This window comes from Astyanax mexicanus, chromosome 16, assembly GCF_023375975.1.
Source record: "Astyanax mexicanus isolate ESR-SI-001 chromosome 16, AstMex3_surface, whole genome shotgun sequence".
NCBI classification, from domain to species: Eukaryota; Metazoa; Chordata; class Actinopteri; order Characiformes; family Acestrorhamphidae; genus Astyanax; species Astyanax mexicanus.
Genome location: NC_064423.1, coordinates 24,568,445 through 24,595,786, shown reverse-complemented (window position 1 = coordinate 24,595,786; position 27,342 = coordinate 24,568,445). Strand labels below are relative to the sequence as shown.

At 35.9% G+C, this 27,342-nt stretch overlaps 3 protein-coding genes across 3 annotated transcripts; all 3 read left to right on the top strand.

Annotated features, from left to right (window-relative positions):
• The first annotated feature begins 356 nt into the window (after positions 1–356).
• LOC103025409 (uncharacterized) lies at positions 357–14,968 on the top strand. Its single transcript, XM_007234003.3, has 5 exons — positions 357–582; positions 11,450–11,797; positions 11,975–12,151; positions 12,308–12,348; positions 14,230–14,968. Exons 1-5 carry the CDS (start codon positions 516–518, stop codon positions 14,389–14,391), a joined length of 795 nt encoding a protein of 264 aa, XP_007234065.3. The 5' UTR covers positions 357–515; the 3' UTR covers positions 14,392–14,968.
• A 5,132-nt stretch (positions 14,969–20,100) lies between these two features.
• Positions 20,101–22,538, top strand: LOC103026028 (receptor-transporting protein 3). The gene is made up of 2 exons (XM_049465626.1): positions 20,101–20,251; positions 21,282–22,538. The coding sequence occupies exons 1-2, from the start codon at positions 20,109–20,111 to the stop codon at positions 21,631–21,633; spliced, it is 495 nt and encodes a 164-aa protein (XP_049321583.1). The 5' UTR covers positions 20,101–20,108; the 3' UTR covers positions 21,634–22,538.
• Positions 22,539–24,876: 2,338 nt separating this feature from the next.
• LOC103025718 (receptor-transporting protein 3-like) lies at positions 24,877–26,822 on the top strand. The gene is made up of 2 exons (XM_007234004.4): positions 24,877–25,140; positions 26,257–26,822. The coding sequence occupies exons 1-2, from the start codon at positions 24,998–25,000 to the stop codon at positions 26,597–26,599; spliced, it is 486 nt and encodes a 161-aa protein (XP_007234066.3). The 5' UTR covers positions 24,877–24,997; the 3' UTR covers positions 26,600–26,822.
• The last annotated feature ends 520 nt before the right edge of the window (positions 26,823–27,342 follow it).

Genomic DNA, 27,342 nt, shown 5'->3' with positions numbered 1-27,342 from the left:
AACATTTTTTGTGCTTTTTATAACCATATATTTTTAAAAGGTTTTAAAAAACAAAGATCCATCTACAGAAGGTTTTCCCCCAGTTTTAACCAGCTAAAGAACCATCTACTTTTCTTGAAGTTGTGATGATTATGAGACAAATAACTATTTAGTATATTATAAAGACTATTTAGACATTTTAAGGTGTGGTGGAACCACAAACTGTAACGAATAATGTAAACAGCTAATGTTCTTTAAGCTGACAATTCAGAGAGAGCAAAATTTTAAACAGCAGAAAAACATAAATACAAAGTAGACTGTAAATTTTTGACTGAATCTGACTACACATGCACTCAGTTCCTGTCTGAATGTGTGCGTGTGTGTGTATGTGTTTGAGTGTGTGAGTGTGTACCGCCTCTTTGATATGGGATTTCTCATAAACAGAAGACGACAGGAAAAGGCAACTAAACGTGAACCGAGAGGAAACCAGACGTGTTTCAGCGATTTCTGCTCATCTCTCAGGGCCTCTGTACACCATGCTTCACAAAACAGACCAGAGAACGTTCCTGCTGCTCCTCGTCCTGCTGCAGCTGAGCCTTATCGGTGAGAATCACACTTCTGTACTCTAAACACGAGCACTTCATCACCACATTTAACCTTCTGGTGAAGAAAGGGGATGATTTGTAGTTTTAGAAAGAAGATATCTGTTAAGATTCTGTACAGTACACTATACTGAACCACGGTAGCCTGAAGAACTGTTTGGAAGCTTAAACTGGTTCGAGGCCTGGTTAAAGGGCCCTTTGACTTGTACAAACAGTGGAACCCTTAATGGTGGTATATAGAACCATTGGCAAACTTTTTTTAAAAGCAGTAGTTTAGATTTTTCACTGAAAAAGACTTTAGGTCTTAAGCTTGGTGTGAAATAGTTTTAGTAATCCCTCAGCTGGTTCTGTTACACTCTAAGATCTTTTAATGTTTTTTTTAATAACGCTGATTCATAATAATAATGGAAACATTTTTGATGATATTAAAAAAAAAAAAAGATTTTCCACCAATACAAAGAAACTCTTTAAGCTGTAATTCAGATTTTTATCTGCGAAACTACAGATTTTAGGGAAATAACTGTTGTGAAATGATGGTTTCAGTCATCACTCACGTGTTATTACACTGTTAAACACTGGGGTTCTTTAAATCTTCTTTAGTAAAAGCAATGGTTTTATATAAAATCAAGGAAAAAAAACTTATTTAGATGCTCAATCACATTTTTACTTAAAAAAGGGTAAAAGGTTTTTTGTCTTGGTGGTAAAACTTTTGTAAATGTTCTATGCAGCATCAAAAAGAGTCAAAGAACACATTTATAGGACTATATAGAGCCCTTTGAGACTAATGAATGGGTTTAGTGATCTCTGTACATTGTCCTTTAACACATGGAAACTGTGGCCATGGTGTTTACCCCAAACTCAAAGTGACACATTTTCCCCTTTAACCTCAACCTAGTTGGTAGGCTGGAGACTTTTGATGTCTGACGTGCTTAGAAATTTGGTCAGTCTGGGTACTATATGGTGCTTAATGGATTTTTTGACAGGTGGATAACAATTGGGGTACCATAAAAAAACAATTCTTGTTTAAATTAATTACAAAAGGTTTCTACCAATGTGAAGACGCCTGGTAAACACAAATGGTTCTTTAAGTAGGCATGGTTCTCTCTCTCTCTCTCTCGCTCTCTCTCTCTCTATATATATATAAATAACTCATTACGCTCACTGTACATTACTGCAAATCTTTGTAGCCGCAAAAATTCCAACAACAAATATGTCTAATTCAGTTGACAACAGTGGGGGGATTAAAAACTTACTCTTACCTAAAGATTTTACTTTAACAACTTGTGTAACATTCTTTTTGTAATAACACAGTTTTTTGGTACCCTTTTAAAATGATCATTTGTAAATGATTTGTAAAAGATTCTGTATACTACAAAATTTTACATTTTAGGTTAAATGGTTTTTGGCCTGGTTATAGGGTTCTTCACATGATGAAAATCTTTTCTATGTAGTTCTGTATAGCAGCAAAAGGAATCCGCCACAGCTCAGAATTTACTAGCCCCCGCCACACTGTAACACATTTAGCTCTGCAAACAATTAAGAGACCACTTCAGTTTCTAAATCAGTTTCTCTGATTTTGCTATTTATAGATATATGTTTGAGTAAAATGAACATTGTTGTATTATTCTATAAACTACAGACAACATTTCTCCCAAATTCCAAATAAATTATATTGTAATTTAGAGCATTTATTTGTAGAAAATGAGAAATGGCTGAAATAACAAAACAGAGCAAACATAGAAAACAAGTTCATATTCATAAAGTTTATAAGTTAAGAGTTCAGAAATCAATATTTGGTGGAATAACCCTGGTTTTTAACACAGTTTTCATGCATCTTGGCATGTTCTCCTCCACCAGTCTTACACACTGCTTTTGGATAACTTTATGCCACTCCTGGTGCAAAACTTCCAGCAGTTCAGTTTGGTTTGATGGCTTGCGATCATCCATCTTCCTCTTGATTATATTCCAGAAGTTTACAATTTGGTAAAATCAAAGAAACTCATCATTTTTAAGTGGTCTCTTATTTTTGTACAGAGCTGTATAGCTTTGTAAAACAAAGTACAAGTGAGTTAATTATTTAAACTCTAGTTAATGACACACTCACAGTACTTCTTACTGATATTAGTCAGATTTCCCACAGTTCAGTCCATTCTCCTGCAGCATTTCTCCTTGTTGTATTCATAGAGTATCATCATATTAATTAAACTGATGTGTAACAGTGCGGACTACAGTGCTATGTAAAGAATTCTAAAGGAACACTACCTGTTGTGTCAACCATCCTCAGTACCAGGTTGGAACTCACTACACACTTAACAAAACAAAAGTGACCAGTTACAGTGAGTCAGATGACTTAACCTATCATAATCAAACAGCGCAATCTTAAACTCAATAAAAAAAAATATATAATGTATGTATATATATATATATATATATATATATATATATATATATATATATATATATATATATACGTATCCATTTTTAAATACTTATAAGTATATTATTTAAATACTTCCTAGGACTTAAATTAGCTCAGTTTTAATTAGATTTTTGATGAAATAATAGTACACTTTAATAATAGTAAACTGTTTTTTATTTTTACAAAACTCACACATACTTGTATTTTCTGTACTGGTACTTTTAACTCCCTAACTTAGAGGAGAAATATAAAAATATTTTCCTAAATCATTTTCAGAGTATTTTAGCTCTGCTCCAAATACAAACATAAACTAAACCTATTTTGTAAGGCTGTAGTTTAGCCTGGCACATTAGCTCTCGCTGTGACTTGTTTATCTGTTTATAAGTCATGCTATATTACAGCCACCAAGAGGAAGATTCAAATAAATGAAAAGCCAGTTCTAGGACTTCTAAACAAAACTCAGCAGTTAAACACACTGCAAAACTGCATTCATTATGCTTAAACTGTCATCAGGAGGATTATAAAAAATATCAAACCTATTTCTAAGATTATTGGAAAACAAGCACATAGAGACCTAAAGCACATTTTGCTGGAACCTGCTATACTATAGAGAGTTTTACTGAAAAATACCCTGCATAGGACAAATATCAGACTGTAATGTTCACAGTTTGTCTGTGTGAGTGTGTTTAGGTTTCCAGTTTTAAAACGTATCATTGTCATGTAAAAACCTAGAAACTATTTTTGTATTTTTACGTTTATCTTTTTTTAATGAAGGGTCTAACACAGTGGTTCTCAATCCTACACTCTAAGAAATATAAGTACAGATTTGTACTTAAAAGAGTACAAAGCTTGTCGCTGGGGCTGTACCTTATATTGAGGCACAAAAAAGTACCTTTCAGTGAAAGTCCTTTTTTGTACCCATGGTTTTTGTGGCAGTAAAGATCATAAAGATTATAAACATTATCATCAACTAAATATGGCTCAAAAACTTGATGATACAAAATTGTCTGGCTTTCAAATAAAAAATGTGCAATTTAAATATATATTGTTCATTAGTACAGTGATGCAGAATACTGAATGTACCCTTTGGCTGGTTAAATGGTACAAATTTGTACTTATTGCTGTTAGAAATGACTTTGTACTTCAGAGGGAACAAACCTGACCCTGTAAAGACCAATATTGTACCATTGAGGGTACAATTATAAAGAGTGTACCTTCGAGTACAAAAAAGTACTCATATCGTACCTCTGTTTTTTAGAGTGTAGTATCAAATTCCACTGATCTGCATATTTTAGAGTTTTTAGGGATTTTCCAGACAGAGATTAAGCACAATTGAAGATTAAAAATTTCTTTATTGGAACATTTCCATTTAAAATGATGTGTAGTCCAAGACTAGCCTTAATCCCTGTCTGAAACTAACTGCTCCTTAGTACTTGCATGCTGTAACATACCCAATTCATCTCAGCAAGGGCTTGTCAGTTTATAAATCAGAGATTGTGTGTTGGAATTAGGGAAAACTCTAAAACCTGAGAGGCAGCTGCACTTTAGGATCAGATTGAGAATCACTGGTCTAATAGAGATGCTCCAAAATTACTTGTAATTATGTGGTTTTAGATTGTCTTGCACTAAAAATTAAGATGTTTTATGATTCTCTTCTAAAGTTGGCATTTTTGTGCCACATTCTGGACAACAGCAACAGCAACACGATTACGTTCTCTGGCACTAACACGTTTGAAAATGTGGATTATCGTAGGCTCTCTGTGTGCCAGAGGGTACAGCACACTAGAACAGAGTGTAACAAGTGTAACAGAACAAACAACACTTGCATTACCGACCCCCAGCACGGAGAGAGAACATGAACCCGAAACTTACGTTGTTTGATGTAGGACTTTTTTTCTACCCTCTAAGCAAAAAATAAATAAATAAGTCAAGGGTTTTATGTAGACACTATATACAGAACTACAAGGAAAGATTTTAATTCCTAGTTAAATGATTCTCCACATTGGTGCAAGGCCTCTGGAAAGGGCTCTAAAAAAGTAAGGAAACTGCAAATGAAACATTTAGTTTAATTTATTTAATTTATGTAAACCATATGTTATTTGTATATATTATTTTTTTGATCAGCTTTGTTTAATTTGATAATATACATCCATTCCGACATTTAATTTTAAGTTCTATATAATGTAGTCTTTCTCACAACATCTATAAGATGTTTACTGTGGATAACAAGCAATGGAGCACATCATTTGTTATTTTGCCCCATTCTTTCTGTAAACATGAAGGATGTAATGTGTGCATTAGGACTGGGTCTTCCGTAAAGTTTGCAGCATGTGGTTTTTCATTGCCTTGTTTAAAGTGTGTGTTTGAGTGTGAAAAAGAAGAACTGTGTTACTATAATATCTCAATGTACTTTTCTGCATTAATACTACCAATTCAGATATGTAAATTCCCATGACAGACCCTCGATAAATTGATGCTGCTTCTATACATGGTTAATATAAAGCTTCCTTTTCAAAGCTTTCAGTGGTATTTGTGAGTTTAACTCTGTTTTGTAGTGCCTGACCAATACAGTACCAGTCAAAAGTTTGACACAACTTTTCATTCAATGTGTTTTCTTTCCTTTTATGATTTTTATTTTTACATTGTGAATTTAATATTGAAGACATTGAAGTTATACAGGAACACACATGGAATTATTTAGTAAGCAAAAAGTGTTAAACGAACCAGAATATTGTTTTATACTTTTGATTTTTTTTTATTTTAATAGCCACATTTAGCTTTGAGGACAGATCTACACACTCTTGTTTTTTTCTTAGAGGATTTATAGAGAGGTGGATTAACCTGGAATAGTTTTCTCAGCGTCTTGAAGGAGTTCCTGAAGTTCCAGCTCATTTCAAATCACTCATCTCAATTGGGTTTAGTTCAGAGGATTGTGAAAGCCAAAGACTTTTCTTTTACTACTTATATTCGATATGTGTCACTTAATTGTTTTCATGTTTTAAATATGAAACTACAATGTAGAAAATACATAATACAAATAATACAAAATACATTAATAGAAATAAAGAAAAACATTGAATGAGTAGATGTGTCTAAACTATTGGCTGGTACTGTAGGTGTAGATTTGCCAAAGTAATGCATTACATTTGTGAATTTATAGCTATTGCTTAATAATGGTGCTTTATGCAGTGCTGGTTATAGGGGTTTGGAGATTGATTACACAGATTCAGTTAAGGCTCATGCTCTTACCCTTCATACACTAAAACACTTCACGATTTTTTAAAAAGTATTTAATAATGCTGTGCTCAAATTAAGTGTGCTTTAAGAAACGTTCTTTTTAAGTATTTTAATAATTTGCCCATCTTTGCTCCTTTTGTGGAGACTGATTTTGTACCAAACCATGACTACAACAACATGTTGATATCAACTGTTTGAAATCAAATCATTACTTTTTTTTTCATCCAATTACTAGCATTAATTTGCTCTGTCCAATCTGGTTTTGGAATGTGTTTCCGGCCTAAAATACGGAAACTGAATAAATGAATGAATTAAATAAAAATGTACAGATCTACACAGCATTTCCACACACTGTATTCATGTATATTATTGTATTATTGAGCATTTTCTACTCAAGTATATCAGTGAGGAAAGTCAGCTTATACACTTTCTCCTCAGATGGGTTTTAGTTCTGTTTTTGGAATATAACCACTGCATCTTAATAACCGCAGTGGAACTTCTTACAACATCCGGAATCTATCAGCTATCAAGCTACAAACCTGAAACCTGCTTGTTATTTGAATTGTCTATTCCACCTCAGAAGCCAGTTTCAGGTTCATAGCTCGCTGATAGGTGCTGCATGTTCCACTGTGGCTCTAGAAGTTACTCAGTACTGAAGTCAATTTTCTGAGCTGCTACGCTTGGCCTTCTGATCAAGTTGTTTTTGTGGAAAAAAATGCTTTTACTTTTAATTCCGCCATTGTGTCACTTTAGGAGCGACACTTGGAGAGTGGGGATTTTGAAGCATGTTTATTTTTCCATTTAAAAGGAAATGAAACTGGATTTCCTACGGTCTGATCCCTCCCAAAGAATAACCATTTATCATCCACTGCTCATTTATGGAAGAAATCAGTTGTTTTTTTAATATTGTAAGCTTTTTAAATTTAAATGCCTTCATGACAGAAGAAGTTTATGTCTAAATAAAGCACATTTTAGGTTTTTAATGTAGAAAATTGTCCAAATAAAAAAAGGGAAGTATAACTGATTTTTTTTCTAAAAGGCTGATGTATGATAATTAGTTGGAAGCTCTAAAATGTTTTTAGCTTAACTTGTGTCTGCTTATTATTATAGAAATTCTCTGCAGTGTAATCTGCTATTGAAAATAGATACTCTTAAATATTGAATAAAGCATAGTATATTTAAGTCATGTCAAATATTTGATATACAAAATAATACAACCTAGTGGATACTAATATTATATGATAGAATTCATTGATATAAATGAATATGAAATATGAAATATGAAAATTCATGATATATATATAAATGGTGAATGATGAATACTGGAAAATCATAATAAATACTGAATAACTGTTAAATGTTTGCAAATTCAGAATAATTTATAGTGGATACACAAATTTGAATAGTGGATACTGAATAGGTTATAGTAGAAATATAATAATTTAATGTGGATAGAGAATAATTCATGAAATACACTAAATAATACATACTGGATATTAAATAATGCCTTTAGATAACTGTTTGAAAGGATTTGTTTATGAATAACTTTGACTCATAGTTAAACCAGAACAAGTTAAGAAACTGTTCAGAAAATGTTCAGATTGTAAACTGTCAAACCACCTCAAACATAAAATAGATCAAATAACGTATTCACAAACATATGCAAGTATCAAAAAGCACACTAATTTATTATATGAATCTTAAATAATAATTATATTATTAGCACTAGAATTAAAACAATATTCAGTTAATAAAATGAATATTGTTTCCGGTGCATTCGCAATCAGTGGACAAATAAACACTGCTAAAAAGAATCAAACTGAAGCAGAGTGCAGTGGGTGTGGAAAAGTGTGGTAAAGAAATCAGTAAGTCATTCTGTACTTATTCAGCAGGTCTCAGCTCTTTTTTCTGCTGTTTTTTTTTTCACCTGTGGCCCAAAGAGCATTAAGAGCTGTTTGCTGGTTTCTGCATCTGATGTGGCTTACGGCCTGTAGAGCCCGCTTTACCACCCACTGCTACAAATCACCTACACACTCACTGTCCCGTGCATACGAAACCAACAACAGCAACAGCCCCATAACACACTTCTGTTCTCTGCTCCCCTACTCTCTCAGCTGCAGGCGACGGTGTGTGGGGGGTTATTAGCAACAAACGAGGCAGAAAAACAAACTATTACATGTTTTTTTTTTCACCCCAGCATCACCCAACTTAATCTTGCTGAGGTTTAAATCTTTCTGACTGTAAAAAAAAAAGCACCAACAACATCTCATAAGCAAGTATCAGCATCAAACTCTAAATGCTCGCTTTATAATCAGTAATCTGTTCACACCAGCCTACAGTGAGGCTTGTGCTCCATGCAAATTTTTATCAGATGCACCTTTTCTATTTTTGTGCTCTTGCATCTCGCTGATTCTGCAAATACTGCACTAAACCAGCTGCAGTTAAACCAGCAGAGATGATGCTCCTAATTCAGGGCTGGATGCAAACAAAAGCTATTTAAACATAGCATAAACATAGCAGATCGCAAACATTACTTGGGCCACCTGCATCAACCAGACTCTGATTTGAATCTAGGCCCAATTCTGTCCCAGATACTCAGCTCCCATCTGCATGTGGCAACACCCTGGTTCCCAAATATAATAAGGAATTCGGGCAACGCCGTTTTTGCCAACTCTCCGGTTGCCAAGTAAAAAAGACATTTGGAATTTTCAGCCGATTCTAAAATGAACTTGACCTTTTTTCTAGATATTAATGCATATTTAGAAATTACATTAGAAGCATTTAATTATACTCATCTTCAAAGAAAAAGTTAAAAAGTAGTCGCAGACCAAAAAAATAGTAAAAACCAACAGCACTTGTTGACTGGAGAATTTCAGATTTATCAGAAATACAAAAATAACCAACATGTTTCGGCACTCTGGCCTTCATCAGGGTTAAAAGACAAAAGGTAATAACATTCCATCTTTTAAAACACACATGATTACAAATTAACATATAGAAACACTCCAAGTATTAAAGGTCACATGATCAGCCAATAAGAGGCTGACAGCTCAATTCCACAGAGGAATTACTTCCACCTAAAACTTCTTAAAAGTCCTTCTGAAATTCACAAACACAGTTAGTCATCCATTTTATTAGCAGATTTTTGCTCAAGAATACACACAGAGGAAAAAAAACACAACCAAACTGACAATACAATACAGAAGCCCATTTTCCCAAGTCCCCTAAAGAAATTATTTTTTTCGTAAAATCCTCATTGATATCTACAGGAAATAAACTTTTAAGATATAAAATCCAAAAGGATTCCCTCTTTTTTCTTTTTTTTTGCTCTGTGTTACCTCTTCTTTGTGTATTTTGGATTTGTTCAATATACCCAAAAAAGAAAAAGAAGAAAAAGTAGTCGCACCCAGAAGTAGCTAGATTTGTTCAATTGCAATGTTATTTATAAGAAAGACAAAGGTTACCAGGAACAATAAATTATTTATCTTTTAGACATGGGCATCTCTTGATCATATTTTTAAACTACTTATTAAGAAGCAGTATATAATGTGTGAGTGTAACCCATGTGTAATACAACATGCCAAATGTTTCATCGTGGAGTTCCTAATAATATTCTGTGATAATCCATACAATGCCATTTGAATATTCTAATTTTCAATCAGGGATAGGTTTGCCATAGAGATGGTAGCAGCATCATGGTGCTGAAAACAGTGACTTTATATCATATCATGGTGCAGGTCTTCACCATGATAAGATGATCTGCTGCCATTCTAAATAACTCCATGACAGTCTGGCACAACTCAACTAAATTTTGTCTTGTTGGTTAATATCTTCTGAGTGCAACAATTTATTTAACGATGAGTGTATTTAGCCTGAAGTTTAAATTCTCTGCCTGAGCCCAACCTGATGCCCAACCTGAACTTGGGCCAAGATTTTACATCACTTTCACTTTTCTGTTGGGTCGGGATCAAGAAAATGGTCTGTCATGTAGGCCTATGTTTTTTTTAAGCTTTTTTATTTTATATAAACCTATGGCATGATAATCACAATATAGCAAAGTAACAAAAAATCACACAGTGATCTTAAAAGGTGTGAAACAGTTAAAATGAACTCTTCCACTTATTCTAGGCCTATGCTTCTTTCTTGTTTTACTGTTCATTAAAATCATTCTAAACAGATTTTACTTCAGAAATCTCTTTAATGTAGTGAAAAAGGTCAGTTTTAATGCTCTACTTACCGAAAAATGTGGGGTTTAAATCCGGCTAGGTCTCATAATGACAGTTTATGGGGCCTCAGACAGTATGTGCATGGACTCAGGTTGGACCAGGCTGGGTTTTTTTTGGGCCCGATCTAAGCTCTAATTTAGCCCCTATTGTGAAAGATTCAGTTTCTTTGTGAAACTAGGTTGTATTGAAATGGGGATACATTTGCAGACCCCTTAAGTTTTGGGGATAACATTTACAACCACAATGAGGTCAAAAGGAAATGTGGCTTTGTACTCATAAATCTGTGACCTAAAATAGTTTATTGTATGCATTTTTTTGTACACTTAGCCAAATGGCAGACTTTATGGTTTTTCACAGTGAACTGAAGTAAGCTAAAGTTTATTTATTTATTTATGAGACATTTTAAACTAAAAAAAAAATTACAGGGGCTTCCAAAATGGCGCAGTCATCTAAACATTAACACTACAATCAAGAGGTTACAGGTTCAGCTTCTTTCATACAACATAAATTACTTGAACTTTTTTAAGAAACAATCTTCAGGAGTTGAATCTTCAGGAACATCTCTCACCATCCCCAGACTTGAAAAAACAATTTGTGGGTAGACCATAACCGTGCTGTGCATCTCCATAAACTTCCCAGAATAGGAATGGTTTGGTAGGCAGCTTTGAAGAACACCTCTAAAGCCAGAACAGGAAAGTTCTAAATGATTGCATGTGCCGCAATCACAAAAAGCTATAAAAAATATAACAATGCATTCATTGTGATAATAATGGTAATGGTAAAAATGGTAATTGTACATTAACATACTTCAGATTAACTGATATACACTTTTCTTGAGAACTGATTAAATGCTCCCTAATGGCTCTCATGTTAGAAGGTCATATCAGATAAGCATTCATGGTGTTTAAGTTTGTGGTTCTCAAATAATCAGATACGATTTCCACTCAGAAATGTCACAGCATGTCCTTTTCTCTCTTTTCTTTCAGAGTCTGATCTCACAACCAGATTTGCAACAAGAGCCGGGCAGAATATACCAATTCCATTTCAATTTGTCTCCAACAGTAACATTGAGAAACCAGACCATTTGTATGTTTACAAAAATGATTTAAAGATCAGAAGTCTTCCAAACGTCAGCAGCTCCTGTCACCCACCTGCTCCTGTGCAGAAACAGATCGATTTCTGTATTGTCAATACAAGCTCCAGTCTTATAACACTGCTCTTCATAAATCCAGCTGTAAACGACAGCGGCACTTATCATTTGGCATTTTATTTTGGCAACATTATTGAAAGTAAAAAGATCAATCTGACTGTACATCCAGGAGACGTGACGACAGGTAAGGTCCTGTTTCTGCTGTTTAACCCCCACATAATTCATAATTCTATTACCAGGCACTTTCATTCTGAACAAGAAAACAAATGAACAGGAATATACAGTGGCATAAAAAAGTGTTTGCATATTTAGCGGTAATTACTCTGATATGGTATCTAATCAGGTTCACTTTTGTTCTCAGCTCAAGTGCTGACCTCCAACAACAACAACAATAACAACAACATCACCAGTTCTACACACACTGATCCTTCAAGAACGATCTCACAGTGGATAGTCTTCAGTATATTAGTGACGTCTCTGGTGTTGGTGGTAGTAGGACTGCTGGTTTGGTTCTGCCGGACTTACAGAATTAAATCAGGTACATTAACACCATAAACTAAAAATCAACAAAATTAAGATACATATATATATATATATACTATGTTCTGTGTCCATCATGCTGTTTATGACCATTTAAGGTGCAGTATCCAGAGGCTGTATTCTCTATTTTAGCTAAACTTTTTTTTTCCTGCAGATGCAGACCCACCAGCTCCAAACCCTAATATTACACAGCAGGTAGGAAAATATTAACTAGTATAAACTCCTATTAGGAGCAGCAATTAATAGCTTCTGTTTTGACACTGTCAGTCATTTTGATGCAGAGAGTTTACACAAGCTGATTTACACCTAGTTATACATGTTTAGGTTCCACTTTAAAATAAGACTACCTTCATAAAGGGTTTATAAATGGTTTACACTTAGTTTATTAATGGTTACTAATTAGGTTGTAAATGCCTTAAAAATCATCAATAATCAGTTATAACACATACGTAGAAAGGGCAACAATGACCTGTTGTTTGTCAAATAGTGAACCCACAGTCATCTATATTGTTGCCCTTTTAACGTATGTGTTATAACTGATTATTAATTATTTTTAAGGCATTTAATTTAAAATTTAATTGGTAACCATTAATAAACTAATTGTAAACCATTTATAACCCCTGTATAAAGGTAGTCTTATTTTAAAGTGGTACCCATTTATTATCAGGTTTATATCTGGATAAGTCCATTTAAATTGCAGATAGAAATCCAGTCCAGTCCACTTCGATTGGTGGTCTGAGACACATATGAGTCACATGTTATAGCAGTGTAAATGCAAACATTCAAACCCCAAGCTATAACCTCATCTTTATGCATTACATCATTGCTGAAGTAATCAGTCTAAACTAGGGTGGCCAATGGCGGCCAAAGTCCTTGCAATTACCAGGTGAGTTTAATTACATATGCTTGAGCAGGGAAAACTCAGATGGCCCATCCCAGCACCAGCAGCAGCCGATCTTTAGTATAGCACAGGAAGAGGCTGAATAAATCAACAAACAGATCTGATTTCTGACAGATTATTCGGCAAACAGTTTGATTGAAAAGTGTCAAATGATTTGACTTGAACCTGATATTAAAGGTTAGTGTACATCCTCAACTGTACAACACTTCCCTACACTCATATAGAGATAACAGGAGGAAGATCAGAATCAGAGCTTTATTTTGAGGGTGAGAGACAGATACAGATCTACAGAGGCTGTAGCATCTCAAAACTCCAAAACACCGGGCACAGAGGTGATGAGTTTTAGAAAGCTCTGTTATCAGCAGGCGACGCTTGGCGTCAGCAGCGGCATAATGCAACCAGCGTCCAGCAGAGCAGAAAGCACCGCGGCATACCGCATGCAGTGTGCAAGCACCTTAAGAGTCACTGTACTGCTGCACAGCTAAAACATGTACTGCTATTAAAAAAAGCTGCTTTTAAGATCCTTAAGCACCACCTGTTTCAGTTTAAATGAATGAAAAACTAAAAACAAACAAATAATTGCAAATTGCTAAATAATAATGTCATTTTACAGGAAAACTACACAACTATACATGAAAGATGTCGGTGTGTGTTTTTTTTAAAAAATTGTAGGGAAGTTTTTTTTGTACTTGACTGCTTTTACATTAAAGTATCCTGAATGCTATTTATCAAAAAGGCAATTTATAGAGAAAAAACACCTTTTTTAAGGTTTACTTTAGATGTCAAACTATTCTTAAACTATAATATTCTATTTTAAAAATTCTATTTTAGGTGGTGATAATTTTACACAAATATAAAGTCCCTTTTTTTAGTCCTAGTTTTGGCATTTTCTGACTCCATACTTGTAGTAAATTTAATAATGTCATTAGCAATATTGAATCTAAATGTTATAATTGTATTGTTATTATTATATTAATACATTTATAAAATCTAAAATTACATTTTTACTGAAATCCTTCATGATTATTAAATATTTTTTTTCTACATCTGTCTAAATCTGTGTCCATGCTTGGACCTTTGTCATTGCCACTTGAGGCTGTATATTATCTTCACTTGGTAAATAAAAATGATTTTGTGATTTTTCTCTAAATGTGTATGTGTGTGTGTGCCTGTAGGGGGGCTGCCCAAAGTCCAGCACTGTGCCTGTAGTCAGCTGTGTGGAATATGGAGTTCTGGACTTCCAGAACCGACCGGTCCGACCGGAGAGGTGCAGCAGGGAGGTGGAGGCGGGCGTGGAGTACGCTGCTATAATGTTCCCACCACAGAAAAAAAAATAGGACATAAGCGTGAGAGCGGAGTGAATGAGCAGCGGGTGAGAGTTTCTGCAAATGTGTGATCACTCTCTCTCTCTTTCTCTGTCCTACTCTCACTCTCTCCTCATTCTCTGCCTGTTAAAACTGGTGCTTCCACAAAACACAACCTGCTTTACTCCTCACACAGACCGCCTTTAAACACTTGAACTGCTCAGCTTTATAGAGTGGGGACTTCATGATCCGGCTGCGCACCTTCACAACAGCCTGTACTGACAGGAAGTGCAGGTGTGAGACAGAGGAAGTTACTGTAAATGCAATGTTTAATGCTGTATTTGATTATGGTTTGGGAGAAATATGACTGTTTAAATATGTATGTTATTCTGTTTGGCGGTTGTGATGTGTATGGCGCTGCATAAGCACTGTAAGCACACCGTGCTGTAGTGAAATGAGTCAGCGCTTTAGAAGCGATAACCACAAAAGCCCCTGGTGAGAAACCCCCAGGGACCAAAGCATTGCACAAGTTTCACACCAGCACACACCCTCTCACACCCAGACACCAGGGGGGGCTTCCATGTCATATAATAAACACTATATTAACACATGACTGTAGTCTGTGTTTACTTTCTCTTTTCCGCATGGATCCTGAATCATTTAGTGAAATTCTGACTTTATGAATCCTGTATCTTACTGAGCTTGGTCATATATTATTGTTACATCATTTCTAGCCTCTGTTTTTCCCTTAGAAACAGATAGTATCTGTTACTGCACCTTTAAACCTGATGCATGTAAACAAGCCCTGATTGGATGTCGGCTGAATGGGTGTGGCAAAAACTGCTGTAGATTATATGGGTTGTCCTTTAAGCATGCACAATTAAAAATTAGTGTATTTCTTTTTGTTTATTTTTAACTCTTTGATCCCTGTACAGAGGCCTACACTCCAGTCCCTTGCCCTAATGACAGCATTACTTGAATAATTAACACTTACAGTATATCTTTTAACTAATACCTTTAATCAATAATGCATAGTAGTTTCTGCATTATTACCAGTATTAGTTACAGATTAATAAACCAAGATTGCTCTCATCTATAGGCTGAAAGGGTGAGACCAATCTGCTGTAGGCTGCATAGGATGGAGTTAAACTGCTGTAGGCTGAATAGAGAGTGGAGTTAAACTGCTGTAGGCTGAATAGAGAGTGGAGTTAAACTGCTGTAGGCTGAATAGAGAGTGGAGTTAAACTGCTGTAGGCTGAATAGAGAGTGGAGTTAAACTGCTGTTGGCTGAATAGAGAGTGGAGTTAAACTGCTGTAGGCTGAATGGAGAGGGGAGCTAAACTGCTATAGACTAAATGGGTGCAGCTAAACAACTTTTTTCTGTATAAATTGTTCAAACTGCTGTAGGCTGTATAGGGTTGGGCTAAACTGCTGTAGGTTGAATAGGATGGAGTTAAACTGCTGTAGGCTGAATAGAGAGTGGGGCTAAACTGCTGTAGGCTGTATAGGGTTGGGCTAAACTGCTGTAGGCTGTATAGGGTTGGGCTAAAATGCTGTAGGTTGAATAGGATGGAGTTAAACTGCTGTAGGCTGAATAGAGAGTGGGGCTAAACTGCTGTAGGCTGAATAGGGTGGAGTTAAACTGCTGTAGGCTTCATAGGGTGGAGTTAAACTGCTGTAGGCTGCATAGGGTGGAGTTAAACTGCTGTAGGCTGAATAGAGAGTGGGGCTAAACTGCTGTAGGCTTCATAGGGTGGAGTTAAACTGCTGTAGGCTGCATAGGGTGGAGTTAAACTGCTGTAGGCTGCATAGGGTGGGGCTAAACTGCTGTAGGCTGTATAGGGTTGGGCTAAATTGCTGTAGGTTGAATAGAGAGTGGGGCTAAACTGTTGTATGCTGAATATACAGTGGGGATAAACTGCTGTATGATGAATAGGGTGGAGTTAAAATACTGTAGGCCGAATAGAGTGTGGGGCTAAACTGCTGTAGGCTTCATAGGGTGGAGTTAAACTGCTGTAGGCTGCATAGGGTGGAGTTAAACTGCTGTAGGCTGCATAGGGTGGGGCTAAACTGCTGTAGGCTGTATAGGGTTGGGCTAAATTGCTGTAGGTTGAATAGAGAGTGGGGCTAAACTGTTGTATGCTGAATATACAGTGGAGATAAACTGCTGTATGATGAATAGGGTGGAGTTAAAATACTGTAGGCCGAATAGAGTGTGGGGCTAAACTGCTGTAGGCTGAATAGGGTGGAGTTAAACTGCTGTAGGCTTCATAGGGTGGAGTTAAACTGCTGTAGGCTGCATAGGGTGGAGTTAAACTGCTGTAGGCTGAATAGAGAGTGGGGCTAAACTGCTGTAGGCTTCATAGGGTGGAGTTAAACTGCTGTAGGCTGCATAGGGTGGAGTTAAACTGCTGTAGGCTGCATAGGGTGGGGCTAAACTGCTGTAGGCTGTATAGGGTTGGGCTAAATTGCTGTAGGTTGAATAGAGAGTGGGGCTAAACTGTTGTATGCTGAATATACAGTGGGGATAAACTGCTGTATGATGAATAGGGTGGAGTTAAAATACTGTAGGCCGAATAGAGTGTGGGGCTAAACTGCTGTATGATGAATAGGATGGAGTTAAACTGCTGTAGGCTGAATAGAGTGTGGGGCTAAACTGCTGTATGATGAATAGAGAGTGGGGCTACACTGCTGTATGATAAATGGGTGGAGCTAATAGCTGTTGGTTAAATAGGGTGCAGTCAGCTAGACTACTGTCAGCTGTATAAGGTGGGTTAAACAGGTAGGGCTAAGCTATTTTCAGCTGAATATGGTGGGCCTAAAGTGCCCTGAAAAAGGAATGGAATTTGCAGACACTCATTATGGACATAAATCTCGTGAGCTTACAGTTTCTTTGAACTCTGTGTGTGTGTGTGTGTAAGAGACAGAGCAGGCCCCACTGCTGAGATAAGATCAGGGCGCTTGCCTGTGCTGAAGCGGTGACTGAGCGTCAGGTCGGTGTGTCTCTGCTTCTGTAGAAGGAGCTGAAAGGATGTAAGTTCAGGAGTGTGACATTTCAGCCTCATTGTGTCTAAACTGTATCTCACACATGCACACACACACACGCGCGTACCCCTGCTTATGACGGATGCCTCAGCATTTCCACCACCCACTCTGAACTAGAGGAGCACAGCTCATTAACCACCGCGCTCCATCACAAACACACACTCTCAATCTCACATAGAGAACTTTTCCACTCAGCCCACAAGCCTGATCAGATCAGTGTATGCATGTGTGTGTGTGAGTGTGTGTTCAGAAAGCCCATTTCCATTCAGAGAACTGACACTCCATCTGCGGTCACACACTTGCCCTAATGTCACATCAGCACGTTATCAAAGGATGCCCATTCGCACAGTCAGCACAACCAGCACCTTACAGGAAGACTGTTAGCATTTTAATGCTACACACACACACACAGTTTACTCACACACATGGAGCATAGGGTTAGCACATGGCTTTATTAATCGAAAGGGTATCCTTTAGAGGCTGCAACTCAAGGCACCCACCAGCCACTAGAGAGCACCCTGACAATGACTGTAATTGGTTTCAACAGTAAAAGCCAGTGTAAATAAGATTGTGTCACTGTTGAGATTTGTCCAATTTTATATATTTTTACACAGCAGCACTTCCACTACATCAAATTAGCTTTAGCTTTAGTATTAAAACTTAATTTTCTGCGTGGTTTAAAGTAGCCAGAAAATGTATAAAGTACACAAATGCATAAATAGCAAAGATACATTGAACACATTTAAATACATTGACATATTTTATGAAAATATTTTAATAAATAATGGACATACCTAAATTTAAAAAAATAAAACATTGTAATAATGCAATTACATGATTATTATTATCATTAATTCATTAACAGTGAATCTTATAAATAAAAGGTTGACACAAAAGACATTTTATGTTTATGTTGAGCATTACTAAATTAATTAGGTTTGTACATGTACATTTACAAAAATATCAATTTATCTTCAAAATGGCAACATTAATATAAAAGAAAAAAATTCAACTTTAAACGGAAGCCAATACAAAAATATTTTATTTATACGTCATTTTGGGCTATTTGTATTGGCTTATGCCAATCAAACCTGTACAGATTATCATTCTGTCTTCCTCTGTCAGACTGCTTTCAGCTCCTTTGGAAACTTAAAGCACTTTTACATAATCACACTTTAACTGTATGAAAAAATAAATTACAGCAAAACAGTGACATTTGCACATTTGCAATTCATACACAAATAAATGTAACAGGGTATAAAAGGTATTATTCAATAACATTCTGAAAATATGCATTAATATGTATAATAGTTGAGTTGCATTTAGGAGAATTTGAAACAAGGAAAATGTGAATTGTTTTAATCTGTGTCTCAGAACTTTCAGTTTTATTTCTGATCTCAGCTCTTTGCTCACACACCCACAAGGAATCACCCAGAACCAGTTCCTGAAGTAAATTAGGCACATTTATTTGTGACAACTTTAGCCACAAAAAATTTAATCAATGTAATTAGAAACTGTTGATAGCAACTGTTTCTAGTCTGGAAACACAAACTACTGGTTTCATCCCTCTATTTTTTAGGCATGACAAGGCAGGTTTATTTGTGTAGAACCTTTTGTACACAGAGGCCGTTCAAAGTGCTTTAAAAAAAGATTTAAGGCTCAAAACAAAATGTGCAGAACAAGTTAAAATGCATTACATTCATTACAATAGCATTTAGCGGATGCCTTAATCCAATGCAACTTGCAATAGTTAGGTACATTGAGTTTGGTAGACATGTCAAAAAGATAGATGCTCTTTTATTAAAATTGGAGTATAATAAATAAATTTAAGACATAATGCAGAATAATATTAAAAGACGGTTATAATTTTATAAGAAATAAAGTTACACAAAGCACAAGTACACATATGTTTTTAGCTTGTTCCTTAAAAGAGGTTATAGTTTTTTATAGAATTTATAGAAATTAAGCCACAAATATCCTCTATGTTGGTAAATTTGCAACCAGATGCTGTGCTATACAGTACTAATATGTGAGACCCACCCGTTTCTCCCAGACCAGGCATATTACACTACCCTCATTTAGTTTAAAGTACAAACAAACCAGTATTGATACTGTATTAATGTAAACCAGGATCCTTACTTACTCTTACAAAGACCAGATTATCCTGTTTCTGCTGTCCTGCCTGGAGGACTTTTCATAAGTGTTAGGATTTAACCATTCAAGTTCACTGCACAACAGCAATTGTCAGCAATGATCTCTCACATACCAATTTATATTAAACTGAATTAAATCACTGAATTAAAGTAAAGTGGATAAAGAGTTCATATAAGTTCTTCCCCTCCTTCTTCCCCTCCTTCACTCCTCTATCCCATTATTTCCCTTTGACCTCCTTTAGGCCCTATCTAAAGATGTTTTTACCTTCTATTACTTTTGTACTTCACTACTGCAAGTCGCTTTGGACAAAACCATCTGCCAAATGTAATGTAATGTAATTTAATGTAATGTAATGTAATGCAAGTAATAAGAGAGGCTGCTGAGTGCAGATCTTTTTAGGTTTCAGATCAGCTTCAGGGTACCAGTGTTGTTTTGTTTCTGCAGAAAGCCTGAGTTTCAGTTTTGTTTCTGGCTCCTAGTGGAGATGTATAAATACAGCAGGACTCTGAGTGAGCGAGCCAGAGGAGTGTGTGGGTGTGTGAGTGTGAGTTATGGCTGAACAGTGGAGCACAATTTTTCGGAACCATGCTGCTGGACTGCGTGGAGATCAGTGGACGCTTGAGCTGGACGACTCTATTAAGCCAGGCCAACAAGGGCACGGCTGGAACCAGTACATCCAAAGTGCATTTGCAGAGTAAGATACACACATATACACACACATATATACACATATACAGAACAGCTTAAACACACAAAAAATATACAGTAACAGTTAGGTTTGGACACAGCTCAAATTCAGTGTTCTGCATTGTATATTAATACTTAAATCATCCGAACTATGAAGAAATGCATATGGAATTAGTTAATAAACAAAAAAGTGTTATACAAGCCAGTATCATTTAGATATTTAAAGATCTATGCTGAACTTGTTAAGTTGTTTTGAGCATTGTTATGAAAAGTTGGTTTACAGTGAATAGCCCTATTTGAGAAATGTTCTAATTTATATTATGGCAAGAACTACTCGACTAAGTAAAGAAAAAAAAGACAATAAGAAATGATGATCATTTCATACAAAAAATGTCAAGGATTATGAAAGTATCTTCAAGTGCAGTCCCAAAGACCATCAAAAATATTATGGTGAAACTGAAACTCAGCAGGACTGCATCAGGAACAAAAGACTAAAAGAGTTACCTCTATTGCACAGGATAAGTTAATACATGATTCCAACATGACTTCTGTATTAATTTACAATGTAGAAAAAAAGAAAAACACTGAATAAGCAGTTGTGTGTACAAGCAAAGTTTGCCCCCTTAACTTTCAGTTAATTTAGACTGCTAGTATTTGTAGCTTAGTAACAACTTAAACTCACATCTTTCATTAGAATTTCAGTTAAGATCTATCTAGGTATAAATCTGTAGAGGATTTACCTCCACTCTGCCCATAAAATATGTTTGAAACCCTATTTCTATAAATCTGTTATTGTTATAAAAAAAAACGTTCACAGAATATAAAGAGCAAATGCCAGTGTCAAATAATTTCAAAAGTTTAAAACAGACAGCAAAGTTTTTTTGTACTCCTTCAGTGGAATGTGCACACTGTAAGCAGAACAGGAAAGGCTCATGTTTACATAAAGGAATGCATGGAAATTTATTTAAATACTTAAATGAGTTTGGAAAAACCTGTTTGATGTCAGTAATATATGTAAGCTCTGGCTCCATCCACAGCTTCGACTGCTCCATGTGCTCCCACCGGTGGTCCTCCGGCCGAGTCCAGGTGGTCTTCCACTTCACCCTGAACTCATCACTCCATCGCGGCACGGTTAAAGTAAGGAGATTTAGGCAGGAGTGTCGGGATTGTGGCGAGGACCAGATGGAGGAACCCAGCTTCTCTTCACAGAACATCGACGTGATGCTGGAGAAGCTGATGAAAAAGATCAAGATCAGGTTCTACGGAGAAACTCCACCAGATTCCAAAAGAGACTTTTACTTTGATGGCAGAATCGAAGGACCACATGAGAGTGATCACTGTGAGGCCTGCAAGAGTGGCATTTGCCAACAGGGCTCAGAATACTACTAGATGGTCAGTGCTCTAGAAAAGGGCCAGTTTCCCATATAGGAATTAGTCCTAGCCCTAGACTATAATTGCCTTTTAATAAAACATCTTCATTTAAAATTCTGTAGATTACAAGACTCCAGAGTTAGACAACTGTAAATTAGGAAAAAAAGCTGGATTTTAAACTCAAGCATTAATATAGAACTACTTTTGCTTCATCAAGTTTTAGTGCTGGCTACAAAATAGTAACATGTATAATACTGTGAATGGAAAATTGTTTTCTCAGTGGTGTCTGGGGAAAGCTGTCTCATTGGTTGGGATTTTAATGGTAGAATTGATGCTGCATTTATGTGTTTATCAGAAGATTCTTTATAACAGATAATAAACTGGTAAAAACAACTTCACTCCATTCAGATACTAACTGGAAGATCTAATGAAAATTAAATAATATTAGTCAGCTATGTATTGGAGTGTAATTACACAAAAGAATAATTAAAATCTGAGTTTAAAACATACAGAACAAGTAAAATGTTGGTGGTTCTTTACATCTTGTAAACCTATGTATCATCTGCAGTTCTGAGTTTCTCACTTTTTGAATCGACATTATCAATGTTCTACTTTTGGACTCTTTCTGGTTTTCTGTTTCTGTCTAAACTGTGCAGCCCAGTACCAATTCAAATACTCATCTAATAGCTCATCTCTTTATTTATATTTAGATAAAAGTTCTGTACTTCTTTGTATTTACCTTTTTAGTTTATATATAAATAGTATTTGAGGTGCAATACATAATGCAGATATGGACTTGTAGGGGATTTAAAGTTACTCAAGTAAAATTAATCTAAATACATAGATTTTCTATCTATGTATCTGTTGCTATACTGTGAAACTGTATGTGAATATGAATAAATCTGATTATTATCACACTGTGATTCACTGTGTTTGTGTGTGTGTATGTGTGGAATATTTGTAATTATTCTGTAATTATACTATATAGCAGTATTGTTCTTACAATTCTTTTCTGGAAAGAAAAGGGTTAACACCTGTAAACCCACAACCAAAAACTGTCTAATCAGGGCTTCTCTGTTGTATCCAGGCAGATGCCAATAACTGAGGAAAAACATGGAATATATTTGTATTATTATTAGATAGATAGATAGATAGATAGATAGATAGATAGATAGATAGATAGATAGATAGATAGATAGATAGATAGATAGATAGATAGATAGATAGATAGATAGATAGATAGATAGATAGATAGATAGATAGATAGATAGATAGATAGATAGATAGATAGATAGATAGATAGATAGATACTTTATTAATCCCCACAGGGGAAATTCATTTGTCCAGCAGCAACAACTATACAAAAATATACAAAAAGAAAACACAACCACAGAGTACACACGTCAACAAGAGGTGTTGTACAGCCTTATGGCAGTAGGAATGAACGACCTTCTGAACCTCTCAGTTTTATGTCGCAGCGAAAGGAGCCTGTTACTGCGGCTGCTTTTTTGAGCAGCCACAGTCTCATGTAAAGGGTGTCTGTTGTTGTTAAGGATGGTTTGCAACAGACACCTCACACTCTTCTCCACCAGATCCCCCACATAGTCTACTTTCCCACCCATCACAGAACCACACTTTCTGATCAATTTATCCAGCCTGTTACAGTCTCTCACAGTGATGCTGCTTCCCCAACAAGTCACCCCAAAGAACACAGCACTCGCCACGACGGAATGGTAGAAACTGCGCAGAAACTCACTGCAGATATTAAAGGATTTAAGCCTCCTTAAGAAATAAAGTCTGCTTATATATATTGTACACTTATTGTACATTATTATATATTGTACACTTATACTGTTTTTATGTGGACATAATGTGAAATGCAACAATGACATTTTATAAATATAAAGTTCAAAACATTTCACTTCTTCTTCCAACCTCAAGCTAAAACAGTAAACAAAACAACAGTTAACAGTTTTGTCTTTTTCGTTTAATGATAAATCAATGGGCTTATGTGGTAGTTAGTTGAATTTATACCATTTGTAGTATTAGTAATTTAAGTAGTTTTGTCCACAGTAGACTTGTGAACACATGGGGGGGTACATTATACTAATGTCAGTATGTTGGCTGGGTTTGTCCTCCAGTTCTGTAGGTTTTTTTTTTTTACCTCTGGTGTTTTAGTTTGCTCATTTGCAGTTACATATTTTATTGTTTGTATTGACAATTGTATTGTCTCTATGTCTGGGTTTCATTAAGCTGCGTTGTAACAACATTAGGTAATAAAATGTGCTGTATACATAAATTAAATAAAAAAGCTCAAAATAACCTGAGAGACAGATGTATTCCTTTACAGCTCCTGCAGATGGCACACGCTGAGTCTCAGAACTTTCAGTTGTGTTTCTGGTTTCATCTCCTCCTATTCCTACACACTCACATACACACACCCTATGAATCTTCCAAAGTCATAAACCTTCATTTTGCACTCATTCCTGAAGCTGATAATTAAACTTTATTAATGGCAAATGTTGGCAACAGGTGTAAATAGTGTGTCACAGCACATTTACAGCAGAACACCCATTCTGTATCTTTCTCTCCAGACCAACCCCACCCAATGGTTAGCATGCTTATTTATGCCTCTAATAAGACTGATCTCTAAAAACACTAATAACACACTAATTCTATATTATTCTATAAACTACAGACAACATTTCTCCCATATTCGAAATAAAAATATTGTCATTTAGAGCATTTATTTGCAGAAAATGAGAAATGACTGAAATAAGTTCAGAAATCAATATTTTTGGTGAAATATTTGGTTTTCATACATCTTGGCATGTTTTTCTCCACCAGTCTTACACACTGCTTTTGGATAACTTTATGCCACTTTATACAAAAATTTAAGCAGTTCAGCTTGGTTTGATGGCTTGTGATCATCCATCTTCCTCTTGATTATATTCTACAGATTTTCAATTTGGTAAAATCAAAGAAATACATCACGTTTAGGTGGTCTCTTTTTTATTATTTATTAGATTTATTAGATATGTATATCTATATATTGATTTTAACAAATCAAATTAATGATCTTGAACTAGAATATTGAATTTGCCTACCAAAACAATTTACTTTATGTTGCTTCATAATAAGCAGTTACACTTCTTCCAAACTAAACTGAATTAAATGATAGAGTAATTATTTTAATCAGGAGTTTAGATGAGCAATGAGAGAAACTGCTGAGTGCACAGCTTTTTCTAGCCTCAGGTCAGCTCCAGAGTGGCAGTGTGAGTTTGTTTCTGCAGAAAGCCTGAGCTTCAGTTTCGTTTTCTGCCTCTCAGTGGGGAGAATAAATACAGCAGCAGCTGGAGAAGTGTGTGAGTGAGTGTGTGTTATGGCTGAACAGTGGAACACCGCTTTCCAGAACTGGGCTTCAGAGCTGGAAGGAGATGAGTGGACACTGGAGCTGGACGACTCCATCGTGCCGGACAAACCTCAGAAGGGCTGGTTCCAGTACATCCGAAAGGCATTTGCACAGTAAGTACACAGAACAGCTGCAGCACAATACACACTTTCCAAAAAGTTCTGTAAGAGTTCATTAGCAAAAAAAAAAGTTAAATAAATAATTAAATGGTTTATTTACAGGTTTTTTTTATTTACCGGCTCCTGTAACTATTGTCAGCTCAGTTATGCACTGTTAATTGTTCAGTAATCTGAGCAAAACAGATTTGCTTTGGTGGGACTCACTATTGTCTATAAACATGGACTGAAGAACTCAGTTAATCTGTCACTTTGTCGTCCTGTTCTGTGTCTCTCCTGTCTGTCTTTGTGTTTTTCCTACACTCCTATTTGTTTATTTTGTTTATTTCTCCTCCGTACCTGTGTGCTCCTTCTCCACATGCTTCCCTGCACCGCCTTAGTAATTTCACCTGTGTTCATTTGTAGCTCTGCCCCCTTATTACCTGTCCCCAGGTGTTTTATGTTTCCTGTCCTCAGGTGTTTTATGTTTTTCTGTTTACTTCTGTGTGTATATATTACCCCTTTGTTTTGGTGTTCCCTTGTCCTTTATTGTACATCTTTATGTCTGTTAGGTTGTTGTTTTTTTTAGTTTCCAGTCTCAGTGTATTCCTTGTTTCTGTGTCGTTTTTGTATATCTTGTTTTATTTCTGGTTTGTTGTCTTTTTTTGTTTATTAATTATAAATACTTGCATTTGCATCCACTCTCTGTGCCCTCCCTGTGCACCTCCTGACATAATCTTTTTTTTTTTTTTTTACTCAGAAAATGTTAAATGTAATAAATTGAGAACTGAGAACTTCTGAGAAATGCAATTTTCTTGTTAGTCCACAATTATAACAACTTAAAATGTCTATAATAAAAAAAAACATGTTTGAGAGGATTTAGGAGAAACATATCTCAGGAAATTTAGCCTGAGTTCTGTGAGGCCTTCAGAAGAAGGGTCTAAATGCAGATATAAATCTGAGAAGAGATTCTAAAAGGACTCCACAGTCCACAAGATAATTACAAGTAAAGCAACTGCCACCATGGCCACAGTGCACTGTAAACAAGACCTGTATGTAATTAATAAGCTTGAAAAACCTGTATAATGTTTACATGTTCAGCTCATTCAACGTTACCTCCGTCTCCACCTGCAGGTTCCGCTGCTCTCTCTGCAAGCGCTCGTGGCCCTCTAAAAGAGTCCAGGTGGTCTTCCACTTCACCCTCAACTCATCACTCCATCGTGGCACAGTTAAAGTGAGGGGATTTAAGCAGAAGTGTCGACGATGCACGACGGCGCAGATGGAGGCACCCAGCTTCCTTTCAGAGAACATCGATATACTGCTGGAGAAGCTGATGGAAAGGATCAGGATCCGGTGCTACAAAGAAGAAAGACCAGAGACCAACAAAAACCTTTACTTTAAAGGCAGAGTCGAAGGACCACACGAGGCACAACACTGTGAGGCCTGTCTGAAGGGCTTCTGCAATAAGAACAACTAAGCACTGGCTGAGGAACATGCAGCGCACCTGATAAGGGCTCAATGAAGGCTTTATGATTTGTAAAAAAAAAAAAAAAACTGGGAACTTTGTTCTCTTTTAGTTAATAGAATCATGCTTGTTTTAAAACACTACAATACCATTTGACCAGTTTCATATCATTGATATACGTTGGTGCAATTAGAGGGGTTTAATTTGTAAAAAAAAAAGAAAAAAAAAAGAAAAACAGTTAAATTGTTGTCTTGGAGGTGTGTGGGTATATTTAGTTAAAAGAGCTCTTCCATCGGTTGGAACTTCAATAGTGTAACTGAAGGCTTTATGCTTTAGATTAACCACAGACTAGATTAGAAATCCAGTGGAGTCCCACTGGAGGTTTCTAGAAAGGCTGTGAATGATGTGTGAACAGAGAATGTTTGTTGGCAACTAATTAAATTGTTAAATACAGCTCTGGAAAAAAAAACAAGAGACCACTTAAAAATTATGAGTTTCTTTGATTTTACCAAATTGAAAACCTTTGAAATATAATCAAGAGGAAGATGGATGACCACAAGCCATCAAACCAAGCTGAACTGCTTGAATTTTTGCACCAGTAGTGGCACAAAGTTATCCGAAAGCAGTGTGTAAGACTGGCGGAGGAGAACTTGCCAAGATGTGATTAAAAACCAGGGTTATTCCACCTTGATTTATTTTTTTGATATTGATTTCTGAACTCTTAAAACTTTTTTCCATTATTTGAGGTCTGAAAA

Excerpts from the sequence above, each read along its gene's own strand:
- LOC103025409 (XM_007234003.3), top strand. The coding sequence starts at position 516 with ATGCTTCACAAAACAGACCAGAGAACGTTCCTGCTGCTCCTCGTCCTG. Across the intron at positions 583-11,449 it reads GCTGCAGCTGAGCCTTATCG|AGTCTGATCTCACAACCAGA; the intron begins GTGAGAATCACA and ends CTTTTCTTTCAG. Across the intron at positions 12,152-12,307 it reads GACTTACAGAATTAAATCAG|ATGCAGACCCACCAGCTCCA; the intron begins GTACATTAACAC and ends TTTTTCCTGCAG.
- LOC103026028 (XM_049465626.1), top strand. The coding sequence starts at position 20,109 with ATGGCTGAACAGTGGAGCACAATTTTTCGGAACCATGCTGCTGGACTG. Across the intron at positions 20,252-21,281 it reads ATCCAAAGTGCATTTGCAGA|CTTCGACTGCTCCATGTGCT; the intron begins GTAAGATACACA and ends CTCCATCCACAG.
- LOC103025718 (XM_007234004.4), top strand. The coding sequence starts at position 24,998 with ATGGCTGAACAGTGGAACACCGCTTTCCAGAACTGGGCTTCAGAGCTG. Across the intron at positions 25,141-26,256 it reads ATCCGAAAGGCATTTGCACA|GTTCCGCTGCTCTCTCTGCA; the intron begins GTAAGTACACAG and ends CTCCACCTGCAG.